General features: G+C 34.1%; 2 protein-coding genes across 2 annotated transcripts; one reads left to right on the plus strand and one right to left on the minus strand.

Moving 5' to 3' along the window:
- Positions 1-56: 56 nt before the first annotated feature.
- LOC111390577 lies at positions 57-10,132 on the minus strand. The gene is made up of 5 exons (XM_023015638.1): positions 9,470-10,132; positions 2,109-2,990; positions 1,579-2,025; positions 1,317-1,503; positions 57-1,240 (listed from the first exon to the last, which is right to left on the minus strand). Exons 1-5 carry the CDS (start codon positions 9,965-9,967, stop codon positions 279-281), a joined length of 2,976 nt encoding a protein of 991 aa, XP_022871406.1. The 5' UTR covers positions 9,968-10,132; the 3' UTR covers positions 57-278.
- Positions 10,133-18,689: 8,557 nt separating this feature from the next.
- LOC111390547 (protein FAR1-RELATED SEQUENCE 5-like) lies at positions 18,690-20,370 on the plus strand. The gene is made up of 5 exons (XM_023015601.1): positions 18,690-18,757; positions 18,806-18,902; positions 18,999-19,985; positions 20,074-20,193; positions 20,269-20,370. Exons 1-5 carry the CDS (start codon positions 18,690-18,692, stop codon positions 20,368-20,370), a joined length of 1,374 nt encoding a protein of 457 aa, XP_022871369.1.
- The last annotated feature ends 1,082 nt before the right edge of the window (positions 20,371-21,452 follow it).

A 21,452-nucleotide genomic window follows, 5' to 3' on the forward strand; every position in this document is an offset into this window, starting at 1 on the left:
CTGGATTGTAGGACAGGCCCAGAAACGAGCCAGCGAAAACGAGGTCCGGCACAGCCTGCAAGCAAAATCTAATGTCAAATTTATTCCTTCATTATATAACAATTTGAAGTATCTTTCTGAACATTTGATCTCCCAAGCTGTACAAAGAACAGATAAAACTCCCATTTTCATGTACCGGTATTATAATGACATACCAAATATTGCCTTGGGCATAAGAAAAGTGAAGAAATAGTTTTAGTACAAATGCTCTCCCAGTCTCCATCTATGCCTTTGCAGTCTCATCCCAATCTCCTTGCTAATTGGAACGTTTTCTTCAAGAAGTTATTACCAATTTTATCATTCCTATGACACAGAACCCTCAAAATGGTATTAGGATCGGATCGATTCCATCGCCCAGTTGTTGGTGGCATAGGTATCTTCTGCCCCATACCACCAACACCAATCCCACTAGATTCACAAGCCACAATGCTGAAATCCTCAACTAATTGCTCGGTCGACTCAGTCATCAAAGACACCACCCCTTCGACTATCTCGGATTCCTTTTCAACAACATCCTCCGCGATCAACCCTTCTCCGCACGTACAGAATAAGCGTTTCAACTGGTCGAGATCTTCCTCAATCATCGGATGATCTGACCTGGAATATGTTCTCGAGCAACCCCCGGCGAGTAAAACCATAAGATAGGCCTCAAAAGAAGCCTTCATTACTTCTTTTAGAGCTATTGGTTGAGCACTATCAGTGACAATGACACATAGTAGTGTAAGATTCTGCTTAAGTGTTTTCAATGCTGGCGTTATGCGTGCATTCGTTACATCCCCGACATATAAACTTCCGTAGAATACAGACTTTGTGTCGAGGAATATTAGCCGATAGGCAGCAACTTCTGATATATGTTGACACGCTATTTGTATGGCCGACCGACTATGTTCAAAATAGGAACTCCCAAGTTTTCTGTTACTGAATCGACTATGCGGATTGATCTTCTGAGAGGAAGACAACATTTTGTCAAGAAAGTGAAGCTGCGAGAGAAAGTAATGAAGCGTGTTAAGCCTAATGTAAAGGCGTTGTGTTCCTCGACTTGTTGAAGGACGTGAACGGTTATTGTTTTCGTCTAATACATTTTGCATTGGATGATCTACTCCAACACTGCACGCAGCTCTTTTCCACAGCTTTAGAAACTTCGAGTCCCCACTGCACCGCGTCAGAGGAGGAAGCGTTGGAAGATAGCTTTGTTTCGACCCTGGAAAAGACGCAACTATCACGATATGAGAATATAAAATCCCAAAATTCGACTTATAAATACTAGTTATTCTTACCACATGATGCAACGAAGGTAATGTAATCTCGAATGAGACGCTCTAAGCCATCAGCAAGTTCATACACTAAATTCTCCGATATGTTCACTGGGATTTCAAAGAAGTTCTCCACAGCTTCCTTGGCGAATTTGATCAGGTCGACTGCTGAATTTGCATATGGATCAGTTTTGGACTTCGGATTCCAGGTCTATGACGAAAGTTTTCAAAATTATTCTTCGGCTTAAAGGTAAATTTACATATCATATATTACTAAAAAGCTTACTTCTGTCTCTTTTGCTCTCTGGAGAAGATCTTTTCCTTTCTTCAGCTTTTCTTGAATCCATTGTTTCAACAGGTTCAATATAATTGTATCAACTTCGTATGGAACCATCTCTCTGACAATAGCTTTCCCTCCATCTTCACAGTCGACAGAGTCCTCAACCACCATCTGGACCAACGCATTTTCGAGTTTCCCAGCACTCTGCAACACCGAGATTGTTCTCTTCGTGAGTGAGGATGTGCTCGTTAAGTATTGTTTCAACAGAGTTGCACAGCAAGTATGCAGGGTTACGGCTGCTACTCCAGATGGAATCGGATGCCATTTCTTGAAAACTGGACTAAAGATTTCCTTTTCCTTCGCAGCCAATTCTTCGGCTTCTTCTGTCAATTTAATGAGCATCTCACTCACGTCTTCAGGACTCGCACCGTCCACATTGTGTTCTTCCAGAATCTTTTAGTCATAAGAAGACATTAGAATAAGCAACTACAGAAGAACTTCTCTGCAAAATAGAATAAAGTAAGATATGCTCGAACCTTTGCGAATGCATTTCTCAATGACGACCGAATATAGTGATCCACCCGATTCCCAGCCGGATCGTCAGTCACTTCTGCATTTCCTTGGGCTGTTGAATAGTAACTTGGGACATCTTCTTCTAGTATCTTTGTAGCTGAGAATACTAAAGGAAGAATATGTTCCATTAATCCAACTGTTCCCCTATCGAAATTTCCATGGTAATCGAGCAATCTCTTCTCCGACCATCTTTTAATAGCGATCAAAACAGATCCCAACATCTTGACATATATAGGCTCTCTATCCACTTTCTTAGAATCACTCCCCACTTCTGTCAACATAGCAAGTGAAGCACCCAGAAGATCCGGCTCCACTTCTCCCGTCCTCACATACTGCTCGAACAACACCCAAGTGAAACACAAGTTGTGTATAGATCTACTAATTCCCAACGTCGACCATGTCTTTTTCATAAGCTCGAGAAGTTCATCAATACCATCAAGGACTAAAGTCTCGTCCTTTAAGTCAAAAACTGAATAAAGGAGAGAATTGTAGATATGAACATTAAGGGAGTATCCATCAGCCCAATGGCAAACATCAGTAGGGGAACCATCGGGGCTTCGCCAAGCTAAGGACATGACGCAATTGCATAGCGTTTTCATGCTCTCTGAATTTTTTCCAGTGTCTACTGCCTTTGCCTCGGAGGCCTGAATGATGTCTCTGAACTTCATGGCAAATGAATTCGACTTCTCGACTGGAATACATGAGTGAAGCAAAAGTCCTGCCTCGAGGATTTTAAGCTGACGCTTTTGCCAAAAATGATACTCGTGAGAATTGTTGAATTCAGACGGTTTCAAGTGACGTAGTAGCTCTAAAGGAAGGATTATCGTCTCTGCCCGCCTTCCCATCTGATAAATAAACACGTCTAGGATTAGTAAAACATTTATCATAGGAAACCATTGATCAAACTTCATAGTCACTATAACCTCACTATAGATTCTGCAACAAATGATACAATTTGGTGTGCAATACTGCAATAATGAACAATACTGCATGCTACAATAAACAAAAAATTTTCTTCCCTAATCATGTTCCAGTAATTGTACTTTCACCCAAATGTCAATCAGATGAGTATATGTCAATTTTGTTCACTTGAATTATACTTTAATTTGGTCTAGATAAAGGTATCTCCGTCCAATTCCGTCACTTAGAGGGATGGAAATCACTAATGTGGATATCAGTAAATGACAGAATTGGACGGAGTTATCTTAATTATACTTATTGTTGAAATTATTGTTCAAAATCAATAAAATAGGCTTTGGAATGAAAAAAGGATTTGGATGCCAAAACTTTTGATTTCTTCCTTAATCATGTTCCAGTAATTGTACTTTCACCCAAATGTCAATCAGATGAGTATATGTCAATTTTGTTCACTTGAATTATACTTTAATTTGGTCTAGATAAAGGTATCTCCGTCCAATTCCGTCACTTAGAGGGATGGAAATCACTAATGTGGATATCAGTAAATGACAGAATTGGACGGAGTTATCTTAATTATACTTATTGTTGAAATTATTGTTCAAAATCAATAAAATAGGCTTTGGAATGAAAAAAGGATTTGGATGCCAAAACTTTTGCCTATGCGCTTTAGTGGCCTGCGGTCGCATAAAGACATGCACATTGCAAGGGATTAACCTGTGCGACCTCATGGCTTATATGCCTTGCAAGTGATTAACCTTTGTGGCCTGCGGTTGCATAGAACTAAAAATAGCCATTAATGCTAGTTATTGTTTGAATTCTTGGTGACATTTGGTGAAAAGCTTGCAAACTTTTGGGTGTTGATCTATGAACACAATAGATTATCAAATCAAAAATATTATTCAACAACTTGAGATAAAATCTTTATTCCAAAAGATAGAATACAATATTTTTTTCTTCATATTCAAATTTCATTCAAAGCATTCTTGTATATTTCGTAGAAAACACTAAGGGTATGTTCGATTACGAGCACTAAATTTGCATGAAAATATGGAAATTATTAATTAAACGTGTTTGATTTATTTATTTTTCAACTTAGAAAATATTATATTGGTCCATTTTTTATTAGTGGGTAGATAAGAGAGAAGAGATAGATGTGAGAGAGAGAGAGAGAGAGAGAGAGAGAGTGGATTTCTTGGACCCCTTAAAGAAAATATTTTTCTTGATTTTGAGAAAAAATATGATCACCTAACCAAAAATAGAAAAAATGTTTTCCATGAAAAAAGTGTCAATCAAATAGTACAAAAGTAGAAATTTGGATGGAAAAAAATTAGCAATCAAATGCACCTTAAGTGCTTAAGTGTTTTTATATTCCAAGGTTTGATTAATCCTTCAAACCACTTGTGGATCCAACAGATGAAAAATCGAACCCGTAAAGATGGAGAGACAAAAGCGTCAAGAGGATGAACTTATATGCCGCAGTCATGTTCTTAACACTCTATGACACGGATTGTATGATCTTTGCACAAATACATCTTCGGCAAAAGAAATATGGAATGCTTTGGAAAACAAGTACGAAATTGAAGAAGAATGTACTAATGAATTCCTAATTTCAAGGTATTTCAATTTCAAATTCCTTGATAACATTCTCCTTTCCAAGTACATGAATTACAAGCTCTTGTCAATTAGTTGAAGATGATCAAAATTGAGATCTAGGAATCTTTCCAAGTAGGAGCAATCATTGTGAAACTCCGAGAGACTTGGAAAAGATATCGGAAGAAAATAATGCGTAGTTTTGAAAATTATTTTTGGAACAAGTGCAAAAAAATATTCGAATTGAAAAGGAAACAAGGGCAAGAGATAAGAATATCAATTTTTATGAAGGCACTTCAAAAACCAATGTTGTAGAGAATATCAAACTTTCAAATAAATCCTTAACAAATTTAAGAAGTCCAAGGGAGGTTGCATTGCATGTGAAAATCTGGACATTATACAAATGAATGTTGACACCAAAAGCAAAACAACTCTGAAAGAAAAGTGAACTCCATCAAAGAAGACAATATTGTGGCTGCCGTAAGTGAGATCAATGCAATCAAGGAAAAAGTTCTTGATTGGTGGTATGATATATATGCAATTGTACATGCATCACATGATAAATCTTTATTCAAGACCTATTATGAAGTGGATAGCGACCAAGAGATTTAAATGGGTAACGAAGGTGCTCTAAAGTGGTTGAGAAAGGAAATGTAGAGATTATCTTCACTTTCGAGAAAATCGTTACTTTAACAAATGTACTACATGTTCCTGAAATGAATAAGAACTAAGTTAGTGCTATGATTTCTTGTGATAGCATCTTTAGGAAAGATGTAAGTAAAGATGAAATGGATTCAGTTGTGTCAAATAATATATGGAAACTTATCGATTTACCACCTGGATCCAAATCTATTGGATGTAAGTGGGTGTTTAGGAGAAAATACAATGTTGGTGGTTCTCTTAATATCTTTAAAGTTAGATTAGTAGTTAAAGGATATCGAAAAAAAGGGAATGAATAGATTATTTTGATACCTATGGCAGTAGCTAGAATAACTTCAATTAGGATTTTATTCACTTTAGTTTCGATATATGATTTTTATGTTCATCAAATGGATGCCAATACAACATTCTTAATGGGGATCTCAATAAGGAGGTTTATATGGAACAATCCGAAGGGCTTGCTCTACCAAAAAATGAACACAAGGTGTGAGTTAGTGAAATCATTTTACAATTTAAATCAAGAACCTAAGATATGGTACGAGAAATTTAACTTAGCTATTAATTTGTTTGGCTTCATAAATAATAGTTCATAAATAATAGTGTAGATAAATGCTTATATTCCTAAGTGTGTGACGACTATATAATCCTTGTTTTATATTGATGACATGTTGATTATGAGCAATCACGTGGATGTAATCAAAGAAACAAAAAGGCTTCTATGTTCCACATTCAAGATGAAAGATATTGAAAGTGCATACAATATTGGATATCAAAGTTACAAAAATTAGTGGAGTTTTTTCTTGAGTCAATCACATCATATTGAGAATATGATTAATAAGTTCAAACATTTGAATATAAAAGAATTTAGTACACCTCTTGGTCCAAGTTTAAAACATATAAAGAATGATGAAAGAGAAATTGCTCAATTGGAGTATGCAAGTGTAATGGAAGTCTAATGTATGTAATTCAATGCACAAGGCCAAATATAGTATTTGCAATTAGTAAACTTAGTATGTTTACTAACAACCCGAGCAAGGAACATTGAAAGGCCATTGGAAAAGTTGTTGGTTATTTAGAGAAAACCAAGAACTTGGTTTACAATATACCAAATTCTCCAACTATATTAGAAGGATTTACTGATGTTAATTGAATATCTAGCGTGGGTGAAAGTAAATTTACTTTAGGTTCTGTGTTTACTCTTGGAGAAGGTGTTGTTTCTTGAAATCAAAGAAACAAACATATATTGCACAGTCAACAATAAAATTTGAATTTGTAGTGTTATCAAATAACGAGAAAGAAGTTGAGTGGTTTAAGGATCTTCTTTTATGAGTTACTTTTGAGATCGAAGAATACATTTTCAATATTCGTTATGTGTGATAACAAAGGCAAGCTACATTAGCAAATGCATATAATGAGATATACAATGGGAAGTCTAGATATATAAGTATGAGACATGACTACATTAGAAAATTAATCAATAGTGAAATAATTTTCCTAAGTTATGTTAAGTCAATTGGGAATCTAGCGAATCCATTAACAAAACATCTAAATAAAGATTTAGTAATATCTACTTTGAGTAGGATGTGATTGAAATTCTTAAAATAATAGATTCACAAATGATGGCAACCCTACTTGTCATTACTTAAAAGTAATTCACGGATCCAAAGGGTAACAACAGGTCATTTGACATATGAATAGCTCCAACATTATAAAATTTGGATAACCCAATCGTAATAATATAATGTTGGTTGTTACAAGAATGAGGGTTGAACTTTAAACTCTAAATGAAATTCAGTACTAAAATACAAGTATTTCTAAAAGTAACAAAGATACTGAAAGAATTTCACTTAGATGAACTTTGAGGTGGTGTCGTCTCAATAGAAAGTTGGGGCTTCTCTCTTAAAAGTTCGTTGAATAGGATGTGCGCAATACCATATTAGCACTAAGTGAGATTAAGGAACTTAAGAACACATGATACTTGTGTGTGTTCTTACCAGTGTTGTCACAAGGAATGATTGGTTCGAAGCTTTCTTGCTACTTTTAATTTCAACTTTATTTTAATTGAATTATACTGTTGGATTCAAATCGAAAGTTATTTAATTCTTATGCATAAGGATTGTATATTTTGAATATGAAATTTTATTGAATATTAAACAAGTGATGGATGAAATTATTGCTCGAAATCAATAAAATATGCTTTGGAATTAAAAAGGGGGGGGGGGGGAAAAAATGTATTTTGGGGAAGAAAAGGGGGGGGGGGGGGGATTTAGAGGTGCATAGGCCTTTGTGACATGAGATCGCATAAAGACGTACATGACTCATATGCCCTGCGAGTGATTAACCTATACATCTGCATGGGTTTGTTCTTTGCAATCGCATAGAACTAAAAATTAGCGGTTAATGATGTTTCTGTTTGAGTTATTGGTGATATTTGGTGAAAAGCTTGCAACTTTTCATGGTTTTTTGATACTATTTCATTGTTGTTGATTGAAATCTATAAATACATGATCATAGGCGGAGGTAGTGGGGGTTGGGATGGGCTATAGCCCAGCCTATATGGAAAATAAAGAAGAATTTGCTAGATTTTGGCCCAAATATTTGTGTTAACCTAACTTTAGTTTGAATTTTAACCCAAGCTCTATGCTCAATTAATCAAATGTTGTTGAAGAGGCTACAATTATTAAATATCATTTTCATGACATTTAAGAAACGTGAATATCTTATTTTAAAATTAGGCATTTTATTTAATGCGTGTTTGACTAAATTTACTTGTAGTAATTAAGTAAATTTTATAATAGAAAATTTGTATTGATCATATCTAAAAATTACTTATTTTAATAGTTAGACACTATACACTACATGTTTTGCTAAGCTTAAAAGTAATTAATTTTTTATTTCTACATATGCTTTCATATATTATCTATTCATACTTATAAGGAAAATTTAATCATTTTGATCATAAAATAGATGTTATGATCAAAATAAATTACTTGCTCTAGATTTTATCTTGTCAATAAAAAAAATATTTGTTAAACTTTATTTCTTTATAAATTAATCTATATATAAGTATATTTTTGAAACTGAGCAGAATATGTACATGAATTAAATCTAATTTCTTTAGACCCTCATAATTCTTAGTCGATTTTTCACTTTAGATGTGATTCCTCAATCACTATGAAATGAAGTGATATAGAAGATTGTTGTCCATACCAGATGGTATTTTGAAACAATAACATATAGTGATGTATTATTGATTGAGTGTTTTGATCAAAGCTTTCAGTTGTTTAAAAAAAATACTAGTTGTCAAATTTATTTAGAATAGTATTCATTAAATAATTTCTTTTTTTTTTCATTGGTGGATACATATCCTTTGCTTATTCTGATCATTTGATTAGTTTTCTTTTTTTTTTAACGTAAGCATTATACGCTTTTTGTTAATTAAGAAAATATAAAAAGAATTAGTAGGATATTTTACATTGAAACATTTAGAGTTTTTTTTATTTCATTGAGTGTTATACGCTCTTTGTCGTGAATGTCATAAATTTAGCCTCTTTTCGACATGAGTTCATCCAAAAAAAAAAAATATATATATATATATATATATATAATTTCAGCATATCCTAATATCATTTTCTGACTCCACCCCTGTACATGATAGAATGTCACATCAAAACACCAAGTGTTTAAGAGTTATTCTATTACAAATCTTGATTAATCTTTCAAATCATTTGTCAATATCCTTTTAAGCATCAAATTCAATTCGAGAGGGGCAAATATTGTTTGAGGACAATGAATTACGTGTTTAACCTTTTTCTTTTAATTCCGGTGTTCTTGCATTTTTGTTCTTTGTTTATTCTCCATCATCTTTGTGTGGAAACATTGTTCCAACACTTACTCGAGCAAAACAAATTAAAGTATGTTTACATAATTGCATGCATTTGTGTAAAAACGCAAGTAAGTGTAACAAAAAATGCAAGATATTAACGTGTGGAACGTTAAAAAAAAAAAAAAAAAAAAAAAAAAAAAAAAAAAAAAAAAAAAAAAAAAAAAAAAAAAAAAAAAAAAAAAAAAAAAAAAAAAAAAAAAAAAAAAAAAAAAAAAAAAATGCATATAAGAATTTGCAAAATGTTTGAAAATATGTCTGAAAATTACGTACTTGGCCAACAAGGGTCCTCATGAGAGTTTTACGTAGCCTGTTATCACTCTGCTCCGTCACCCTCATTTGCTGCCTCATGATCTCCGCCGCCGTCATCGGTCTCTTCATCCTCGTCTGCAGTGGCACCGTTAACGACATTCTGGGGCTCGACTCATTTCCACCCCTACTCGGAGACGACGGGTTCGAACCACACGAGCTAGCACGACGAGACGGAGACCTTCTTAACATCTTCAATCCTAATGCCGTCTTCACCCTGCTAGTCACCGCCATTCCCACCCCCGGTGGCTTCTTCAAGTTCGGAGAACCGGGTCCCGACCCAGTACCGCTTTCATCAGAAGGATTATAATACGAAATATTGCTCCTACCACCGAACCCCGGAGATGACCGACACGCAGTGAAGAATATTTCATATGCGGCCTCCCGGAAATCGTCCCGATCGAGGCCATCGATTTTGCCGAACGGCGATGAAAGGTCTGTAGCTTGCTCCAGCTGGGTCATGGCACAGTTGGGTCGTGAAAGCTGGTTGTATAGTTTGTTAGGGAATCAAACGCCGGCAAAAACGACAAGAAATGTCGGAAGTCCGGTTGGTTGAAACGGGATAGAGAAGGTGGTGAACATTAGCATTTCGATGAGAGAGAGACTGAACAGAGAGAAAAATTAGAGAGAGAGAAAGAGAGGAATTGGTGGCTTTTGATTATGTATAGGTTGTGCGAAAAAAGCGAGAATGCAAAGGTGGTACGGGGAGGTGTTCCAGCTAATTCTGATTGGAATTTCTAAAAATAATAATAATAATAATAATAATAATATATTTTAGGACACTTGAATATTGACTTTTTTTTTTCTTTTTTTTTTATGATCGTAAGTGTTTGGATCAATTTACGCGCATCTCAACTAATCTCACGGAGCCTTGAAGTTATTGACATTTGTGGTTGAGAAGAATATTTTTATTTGAACTAGACATTTTTGGCAAGTCGAGTTTCAAACGGTCGTGGAGTTCAAAGATTATTTTGATTTTGATTTCGAATCAAATTGTTCTTGACTATTCGATTTGGCTTCGAACCACGATTTACTGAGCAACATAAAACTAATTATTCTCAAACAAGTTAAACATAAATGTTTTAGTATATAATCTCAATATAAAGTTTAGACATAAATGTTACACAATAATATAATGTTCTCGTCATAAGTTTATAGCACTAAAACATTAAAAAAGTTGAACCGTTATTTTAATAATTCTTGAAATTATAATTGTTCATTGGGTCACGAACCATTGCAATAAACAATTTATTAAAATTGTCTCGTTTATTATCGTATTTTTTCGTATACTAATTGTATTGAATTGTGTATTAATGAATTTTTAGAGAATATGTGGTTAAAAATTTTTAAAAAAAATTGAATTAACGTTTAAAATATTTTATTGTGAAAATATTTGATTGAAAAGGGATTTAACAAAAGTAAGTTTTTAGATTGTGGAGATCAAACAAGGACTTTGTTATATAAAAGAACATACATATGATTGTTTATAAGATTTTTTTTAATTATTATTATTATTATATTTAGTTTTTTGCTATGTATTTGGTGGTTGCACTAAGCAATATATTGAATTGGATCATAAAATTTATTTTTCAAAGAAGTCTTGTGAGGTTTTAACCCTATTTTTTTTTTTTTTTTTTTTTTTACTAAACGGCTCATTTATGTTTCAAATGGTTTTTGATTATTGACATTTAATCGAACCCTTTTTAAGCAATTTGGTTTTATTCAAAATCAAAATGTTAACATGTTCAAGTGAAGATTATGATATTTTTTGTTCGAATTTGTGGTTTGACGGCTATTTTGTTTATCCCTACATGGGAGGAATTTGTCATTTGACGGTTAGTTTGCTCGTATGAATTGGGATCGTCAAACCAGTATAATTGGTCATGACGTGTTTGTAGAATTGTGGCCTGGCCTAGAATTTTTTTTTCATAATCTTCCAATGAAAAATTGCAGATGTTTCGAAGAAGAAGAGAAGAAAATCACGTTTTCAATTCTATAGTCGGTCTGCTACACTACTTCACTAGGTCGAGCAACCCGAGCCGTAGTTAACCCGATCCATTTTGACACCTGAAATATTATATCTTGCACATCTAGTTTTTATATTTTGTTTCTTTGTTATTTCCTTTTTATATTACTAAATTTGCATCTAAATCGCAACAAGTCTTAATCATTGTGACTTACAAGTGATAGTAAAGTTTCTAAAATTAAAAGTCATTGTCATAATTTTCATTTTATCATTTTCATTTCTAGGGTATTGATTAGGCGTGGAGGTCAAGATTCAAGCCTTACGAACCTAGGCGTCAAAAAGTTATTTATTTTTATTATTATTTTAAATATTTAATCATTCTAAAAAATCATTTAATAATTAAAATGATACATACCAAGCATTTAAAATTATAAGATACTATATTTACTTAAATTCTGTTTGAGCCCCATTTTTTTCTTAAGAACACATTTCGAAATGGTAGATTGATGAAGAATGTGTGGTTGAAAAATAGGAAATGTTTTGAATCTGAGTGTAATATTATTTTATCGAAGAATGTATGGTTTAAAAAAAGAAAAAGGAAAATGTATTTTGAAAATAATGTGGATCAAATAACAGTTTAATGAATTTCTACAACTAGTCAATTATATAATTTTCAAGTTTTCAAAATACAAAGTTAGACTATTTTTCATAATTTCAACTCTCAAATAGATGAGTCATACTTAACAGATTTATAGGAACTCCTCTCAAAATCATAATTATATTAGCAAGTTGTGATAGGCGACGAAGTTTAACTTCTCAAATTGGTAAACAACTTCTATCAGTTTGAGGAGTGATAGGTGACGAAGTGTGTGAAATAGTGGCGAAATTTAAAACTAAGCGCGGATTCGATCAGGTTTTTTTCCTCTACAAAGTGGTTTTTTTGTTCAAATAAGTAGACCCAATTATGAATTAATTGTTGTAGGCAAACATAAATAATGACAAGTTGGAATTATTTATTGAATTAATCTACTTGTACCAAATATCTTACTTAATTTTTGATCGAATTGACAAGTGGCGCCCCCTATTTGAGAGGCGCATGTCCACTCCAATAAGGACGCGACACTTGTCAATTCGGTCATCCATTTGATAAATGATTTGGTACATATAACATCTCCCTTATTTATTTATTTACTCTCACTCTCACTCACTCTCTCTCTCTCCCCCCATCCCTTCGAGAAAGTTGGTCTATTTGTCGAATTTACCCTCAAAATATGACAATGGCATATCTAACCGTTTTGGGTTAGGGGGAAGGAATGGGTTGATGGATCAATTGTTGATTCACTCTTCAAAGTCGTGACCAAAATTGAAAATGGGAATTCAGGTTTTCGGCACGTGTTAGGATCTTCTCTTAAAACTAGTCTTTTGCTCGTGTAATACACTGGTTGTGTTATTTTTGAGATAATGTTAGCGTGTCATATATTGCATTGCATTTCTCATTTTAACACTCTTAATGGGTCCACAAAAAATTGCAAGCATCTCAAACTTTCAAAGATGGTCTTGATCAATGTTTTCATAAAAATATGATTCGAAAATGAAAAAATTGATATCATGACCATGAGAGAATTCTCAATTCTGTGGGAAATAAACTATATCTTGATAATGAGTTAAATAAACGTGCATTATGCAAAGAGTTTCATGGCGACAAAGGCCCCGTACAATCAAAGACTATTACTATGTGCTTCTCAGGTGAAGGCTCCAGAAATTCAGCAGAAAATTGACATGAACTGGTAACAACATGGATTGGAACTGAAGACAATTGATCTTCATTGTTGCAAGGTTTGTCACATACAAAAATTTAGTGAAACCGCCTTTCAATTTTCATATGTATTATCGATGAAAGTGTACTTGTTCTTACTAATTCCATTCCCAAAAAATGAGAAGTGATGCCACGGAAGCCAAAACAAAAAAAAAAAAAAAAAAAAAAAAAAAAAAAAAAAAAAAAAAAAAAAAAACCCAAAAACAAAAAAGAAAATCCCATTTCGGAGGACAGTGTTATACAGTAATTGCATGTATACATTGCACCATTAAGCCATATATTACTCATGAATAAGCCTAGTTTGTGATATTGTTTGAAATTGCAACATTACCACTCCAAATGGTCACAGCCAAATTCAAATGAAATACCATGCTAGAAGGATATACTGGCAACAAATTTGTGTTCCTCGTACATAGCATGTGAGTGCTCATCAAAAAACACCTAGACACAAATTTCTAGGGCCAATAACCTTTGAACTCTCCCTTCCTACTACATACTCAAGGTTCGACACAAAATGCATAACCATATCGCTCAGATACTACAAAAGTTAGCAAGTCCTCTATCAATTTTAAGCTTCAAAGTATCACTGTAAATTTAAATTTTCTTCATCGATGAACTATTCATGTTTAGTTGATAGCGTAATAATCACATGCAAAGAATGTGCCTTCGTGGTCAATACCTTTATAGCTAAATTGAACACCTTTTAATAAATTCAACTACCATTAAACATTACAACAGTAGAAATCAAAAGCCAGACCATTTGCATAACCCAACCTTTCATAACTCATTATTATGAGAGGTAATGTTTGCCAAGGTCAATGGTAGGATCAATATACTTCTATCATAAATTTGAATCATATATTTATCATTAAATCCTAATCATGGCACTGAATCGATCAAACAAAACTTGGAAAGACAACAATAACGCATTCCTCTTCCCTTGCAATCTTTCCGCCATGGGAGAAAAATAATGACGATGACAATAATTTATGTAGGATCATTCATTAACAGTGACAGATGACTCATTCACAAGTGAGTTATAACAATAATGTTCCAGGCTCTAGCTAATTATTGTCCTATATACGAAGAGAATGCCACGAATATGATGAAGCGTAGCATTGATGCGATGGTTTACTGATTTCTCTACTAAGAAAAAAGAAAAAGGAAAAAAATTGTAAACTATCTCAAACTCTAAGCATATATACAGTATACATCAAAGTGTAGGCATAATCATCAATTTTACTAGTCTTCTCTGGGTGTACAATTGTATAACGTAATACTCCCTTTTAGATTCATCTTTCAAAATCTACAATTATTACGAAAGTCATTTACAATAACATGATAAATTACATCATCTGCACTACTAGTTAACCAAGAATAAAAATACAGTGTGCCTAAACCACTTAAATATTGAAGTAATCAATATTCGACTTAGAAATTTGACAAATGATTTACATCATTTTTCTATACCACAATAATTTTATAACCTAGACCACAATAGAAATCCTACATTTTATCTTAAATCATCTTTATCAAATAAAGTAATAAGCAAGTTGCTGTAAATGAATCAACATCCTCTTTGATTGCATAAATATAATTGCATTCAATACATAGATACATAAATCTACCTTGAAAAAATTAATGGAATTCACAGCCAGATAAAAAAAAAAAAAAAAAAAAAAAAAAAAAAAAAAAATAAAATAAAAACAAAAAAAAAAAAAAAAAAAAAAAAAAAAAAAAAGTTAACAGTTACTTCAAGAGCATTTGCTATTTTCACAAACTACTTCTTCAACTTCGAATTGGCATTTCTATCTGAAATAAATAAACGAAATTCAGCATACAAAAGAAATAAATAAACTATAATTAAAAAATGGGGATAACTCAATTATTTCACAGAAAGCTTGTATTAAGCTTTCTTGATCTCAAAGACATTGGCATTTTGAGAAATGCTTCAAAATCTAAATTAAGAAATTATAAAATTGAAATCATCTAATCTGATGTGAAATATCTACAGGCCTGTGCAATAGAATAAATGAAATAAAATACATATCATTTCGTCGTCATCATATAGCCTGAGAACCATACAGAATTTACAACTTATATGGCATCCGCATCGTCATATGAGAATGTTTTAGTAATAGAAAACCACCAACAGTATTTACTGAGAAAATTGTTTGCTCAACCTATCACAAAAAGGTTCTTCTTAGTAAAAGCTCATTTACACCTTCATCAATAAATACAAATAGTAATATAATTTTAACATCTCTCACGACAAGAGAAACAAATATACAAAATTGCCCAATTTCTTTTAGTGAGCAATGATCAAGCTTATCACAAACTTTAGTTTACAAATGATCATAAGAAATCATCCAAGAATATGCAGAAAAAAAAAAGAAAGAGGAGAAAAAACATTCAAAAAGGAAAAAAGCATAAAGTGGTCAAAACTCTGGTAAAAGCTAATAGAGAAAGGAAAAAATAAAATAAAATGAAAAAAAAAAAGGATAAAGTGGTCAAAACTCTGGTAAAAGCTAATAGAGAAAGGAAAAAATAAAATAAAATGAAAAAACACCATAAAAGAGAAAAAAAACACCATAAAAGAGAAGTGTATCATATGAAAGTTATCTGTATAAATCACACTAAAAGTTCAATTAACCCTCTTCAATTAAATGTCGACTCCAAACCAATTAACAAAAGAAGCGGAAACGTAACATAGAAATCATCAAATGTCCTAAAAACATTTAATTGAACCTCCTAACAGAGCGATTAGCTTGAGCTAATTTAGATCTTTAATCTTTTCAACCTATATAAAAATCTTTTTGCTAAAGAATCCCATTATAGTAGGAACCACCAACCCATCAAGAGTTGAAGTTCATCCCAAAAATTAAATACAAATGTAATGAATTAAAACAAAATAGTTGGACAATTTTATGAAGTTCCTGATGGGAGATTGGGATGGGAAAGTGTGGGGATAGTTAAGTAAAAAGAACAGAGTGATTTGTGGGGGTCAATTAGATTAGAATATTTCATTTTCTTCTCAATAAATTTGATCTTCTCAATACTATTGATATTCTCATAGCAACTAAGATATGTATGCACTCTACGGCATTCCTAATCAGTTTAGACTTCAAATTAAGGTTAACTTTGAAAGTATTTAAATACTCCACTATAAACTTAGCAATACTGTGCCTATTTTTTCCGTTCCTCGTAATATATACTCTGAATTCTTAGACTTTATTTGCATGCAACTTTTCTTCTTATCCAATAAAGCCCAAATCCTCCATTTATAACCTAATTTGCTGATTATCTGTGTTCTGACTCATCATTCACAGTTGAAAGGAGATTCAATAGTTGAAGGGAATATTAGATCAGATTTGCAGTTGAAGGAAGATTCAACTACAATTAGAAGACTAACATAAGAATCTAGTATTCTAACCATAAAAAATTAAAAATTAATTAATGGGATAAAAAATCATGAATACTTTGTCGATCCAATACAAGAATTTGGTAATCTAACCAAAAGAACAGAAAAAATAAAAAATTCAAGATTCTTACAACAAGATATAAAAAAAAGTGGGTTTTCATTTTTTACTTGTTGACTTCATTGGATAAGTCTAAAGCATAATGAAGAAAGGATGAGAGTATTCGAGTTTCCCAACTGTCCCAGATTGAGAAGACACCTTCAATTTTGGAAAACATAATCTAAGAAAAATTTGAAATTTTTTTTTCTAGCTTTTCTATGCCTTATAAGTTATTTTGAAGAAAAAGTCTTCACGTACAGAAGACTTTCACAGGTACCTTACCGGATTTCAAATTTGTTGACATGGCAAGTGAAAAAAAAGGGGAAAAAGTGAAACAAAAAGGGGAAAAACTACACTTTAGTCTCACATTTCCCTCCACCAAATCGGTGCCCTATCAGTCACCCGTTCTGTAGCCTGTCGACATGGCCCAAAATCATTGCCGTCCGTTCTCCATCTCCGACGTTTGCCGTCCATTCTCCATCTTCGACGCAGATTTGAAAATTTGAAAACGACAGTAAATTTATCCATAAAAATCCCCCACCGTGCTGGCATGGACTGAAGCTCGGTCGTTCTCCTCCGTTCTCCATCTCCGAACAATGTTTTCCCGTAGCATGGATGACGTCGACTGAAGTTGTTTCTTTGTTTTTCTCCATCATTGACTGCGTCGACTGAAGCTTCTCCTTTGCCCGGTCCGTTCTCCATCTTCGACCAATCAATCGACGACAGCTTTGAGATATGGAGTTGGATGGCAGAACGGGAAAAGGTATATTCATTATTTTACTAAAGCTTTGTCAATTTCTTTTGCCTCCATTTCAATAGAACCTGATAATACTTCCAGTCTCCTTGTCCGTTCTCCAACAATAATAGTTTTTATGCGAAAATTTTATGGTTCCTAACTTCTGGCTTCGACTACACTCAGTCCTTAATTTTTTCCTTTAGAGTATTTGCTCAAATTATAGTATGAGAAAGAACTAAATCAAAGATAGGCAAGCAATTTTGTTGGGCAGTTGAAATTTGAAATTTTGTGTTTGTGAAGATAGATAGCATAAAATGGCAGGGAAGATGCTGTAACTAAATAGTAAAAATTTTGTGTTTGTGAAGATAACATCTATTATGGGAAGTGCATTTTGTAAAGATACATTCTTTGTCGTGTTTGTAGTTAAAGAACAAATTATGTACTGTTCGACAATTCAAAGTTCACAATATAAACTAATTCATTTAGTTTTGGCGATTATGCGTTAATGTCTCTGTGATGCATATGTTATTGCAGGACTAGAATCTATGGACGAGAAGAACGATGAGTTATTGGTTGAAATTGAGAATGACAATGTCACGAACAATGCATACATAGGTGAAAATGATAAGTTCGGAGGAGGTGGTGTGAGTGTGCCCGAGGTGGGTATGATGTTCGATGCTGAGAAAGAAGTGTTTGAGTTCTATAAGAAATATGCTTGTGAAGTGGGTTTTCCAGTTAGGAAATGAAATTCAAAAAAGGGGCATGATGGTGTTGTGAGATATGCAACGTTTACTTGTAGTCATGAGGGCAGAAGAAGTTATGGTATAAGCAATTCTTTGAAGCAACAACCAACAAGTCAAACTGATTGTAAAGCAAGAATTTCAGCGTCTTTATTGAGTAATGGAAAATGGAGAGCTACTTGGAGTACAATCATAAAACGAGCCCTTCGAAGTCTAGGTTGTATCAATGCAACCGAGAGCTGATTGCAAATGTCAAAAGAAAGCTCGAAGTAAATGACATGGCGGGAATTCCTTTGCACAAAACCTACAACTCTGCAGTGGTGGAAGCATGTGGTTATGATTCTATGACTTTCATTGAGAAAGATTGTCGAAATTATATTGAACAAGTGTGACGGTTAAGACTCGAAGATGGAGATGCTGCCGCAATACAAGCTTATTTGCGACTATGCAAGCACGGTGCTCGGGATTTTACTTCTGTATGAATTTAGACGTGGAGTCTAGAATGTGTTTTGGGTAGACAACAGGTGTAGGCAAGCTTACAAAGAGTTCGGTGATGTTGTCACCTTTGATACGACAGACCTGACAAATAAATATGACATGTCGTTTGCTCCATTTGTTGGCGTCAATCATCATGGGTAATCAATACTACTTGGTTGTGGCTTGATAGCTAATGAGAACACTGGTACATTTGTCTGGTTATTCCGAACATGGTTGCAGTGCATGCACGGTCAAGCACCAAAAGGAATAATTATTGATCAGGACAGGGCTATGCAGAATGCTATTCAGATTGTATTTCCACATACGATGCATAGGTGGTGTCTCTGGCATATCTTGAAGAAGTTGCCTGAGAAGTTTGGCTATCATGTTGATAAGGCGTCGATCTTTTCCACTATACATGGATTAGTGTATGATTCACAGACCGTTGAAGAGTTTGAAGAAGGGTGGAGAGGGATGATTGATAGGTACAACTTGTATGATAGTGATTGGTTGTCTGGATTGTTTGAAAGTAGATTTTGTTGGGTTCCATGTTTTTTGAAAACCACATTTTGGGCCGGAATGTCAACAACGCAACGAAGTGAGAGCATGAATACATTCTTCGATGGATACGTGCATTCAAAGACCTCATTGAAACAATTTATCGAACAATACGAAAGAGCATTGCGGAGCAAGGTTGAGAAGGAGTTTCAGGCTAACTTCAAGTCTTATGCGCAAATGGTACCGTGTGTCACGAATCATGATATGGAAACTCAATTTCAAAAGGTGTACACCATATCAAAGTTTAGAGAGGTTCAGGACGAGTTCATCAGGAAGGTTTACTATGACATCATATCTGTCTCGGAGGGATGTTCAGGGACGATTTACAAGGTTCTGGAGGATATCCTACTATATGGAGTGCATCGGACGAAGAGGACCTTTTCCGTCTCATTTACGAGGGAGACATGTGACATTGTTTGTAGTTGTCACTTATTTGAGTTCCGAGGGATAGTTTGTAGGCATGCATTCACTGTTTTGATCCGTAATGATGTCAAGTTCTTGCCGGACAAGTTTATTCTACGAAGATGGAGGAGGGATGTTAGTAGGGCACACACGAGGGTGGCAGTGTACTACGATGGGTTGGACGGTTCTCCGATACAGTTGAGGTACGACGATATGTGTCGGGATTTTCGGAGGTGGCTGACCTTGCTGCGAATGATGAAGAGCGAAGTTCTGCAGTAATGGATTGGATAAAACTTCAAGTGAAGGAGTTGAAGTCGAGTTGTGGTAGTCATTCTAGTCATGTCATCTCTTGCAGGACAGATCTCAGAATCGTTCCGACGTCAATATACTAGATCCTATATCATCAAAAGGAAAGGGTGCGCCAAGGAAACTTCGAGGAAAAGGACCGTTGGAGTTAACGTCAAAGAAAGCAAAGGTATTATATTTTATTTCGTTACTATTTTCAACTGAGTTTCAGTCGGAGTTCTAATATTAATTTTCATGTATATAGGCAACTTCGACGTCAACAAAAGGCACGAGGCCGACAGGTCGACATAGTACTGCGGAAGAAGTTGTATCAGATGTTGACGACTCTAACAGTTTTCATCCTTGACACCGTTTGCATGTTCGCAATCCTTTTTGGTATGAACTTTTCTAGGCCACTGGGTTCATATTTTCATTTCATTTGCTTGGAGCCTTATTTGGGTTGTTATGTAATGTAGGGTGACAGTGGCCACCAACAAGAGTTACAATGAACAGCTTGTGGATTTCACATTTTAGCATTCTAGCACTTGAACGTTGAAGATTTTGACTTTATTTTGGGCTTTTGATTTCATTATGGGCTATTTGAATCTTTTGTAAAGGCTGATGACTTTAGGATCTGTGGTTTCACCAATTTGTGTGACCATCCTTAATATCTTCATCTATATTAAAGACTAGCTTTGATTTTGTTCTGGCTGATTTTTGTCTCTCTTTTTTTCTGCTTGTGTCCAGTTGGCACAAAGTAAATGAATTCTTTGCTTGCCAAGATATAGAAATTTACCATTTATTTACTGGAAGTACTATTGTTTTATGAAATGCTAACATGTGTATTACTTGCACTTTACTTTGTTGGTGATAGAGAAGATAGCAGCCTCTTTACAAATATTATTAAGGATCTCACTAGAATTAAGCACGCTGGAAGATGAATTCATTACAACATGTAATTAAGCAAGCTCAAATTCTTGTGACAAAAATAGCAAATTGTTGTCCATTTTCTCATGCAGGATGTAAGAAATTGCACCTGACACTGTATACTTCAAGTGATAATAGATGAACATGAAGTCATTACAACATGTAATTAAACAAGCTCAAATTCTTGTGACAAAAAGGCAGTTCAAATTCTCATTATATCACAATGATGTAAACAGCTGCCAAGTACCATCGTTCGATAGCTAATACAAAATACAACACGAACACAATACAAATACAAATACAAAACGATACCATTGTTCTATAGCTAATACAAATACAACTTGTTCGACAACTTACTATTAAGCATGTCGTGCCAGGCCCTTTCCTTTTCCACACTCCTCCACGTGTCTTGTTTCGTTACGAAACGTCAAGGTCATTGAAATCTCGACGCCTCGTTTCATGGCTATTACAACAAGAGAGTCAAACATGCTTGGCAAGTCTTCGATTTCCTTGTTGGCCATA

This window comes from Olea europaea, unplaced genomic scaffold (assembly GCF_002742605.1).
Source record: "Olea europaea var. sylvestris unplaced genomic scaffold, O_europaea_v1 scaffold69, whole genome shotgun sequence".
NCBI lineage: Eukaryota > Viridiplantae > Streptophyta > Magnoliopsida > Lamiales > Oleaceae > Olea > Olea europaea.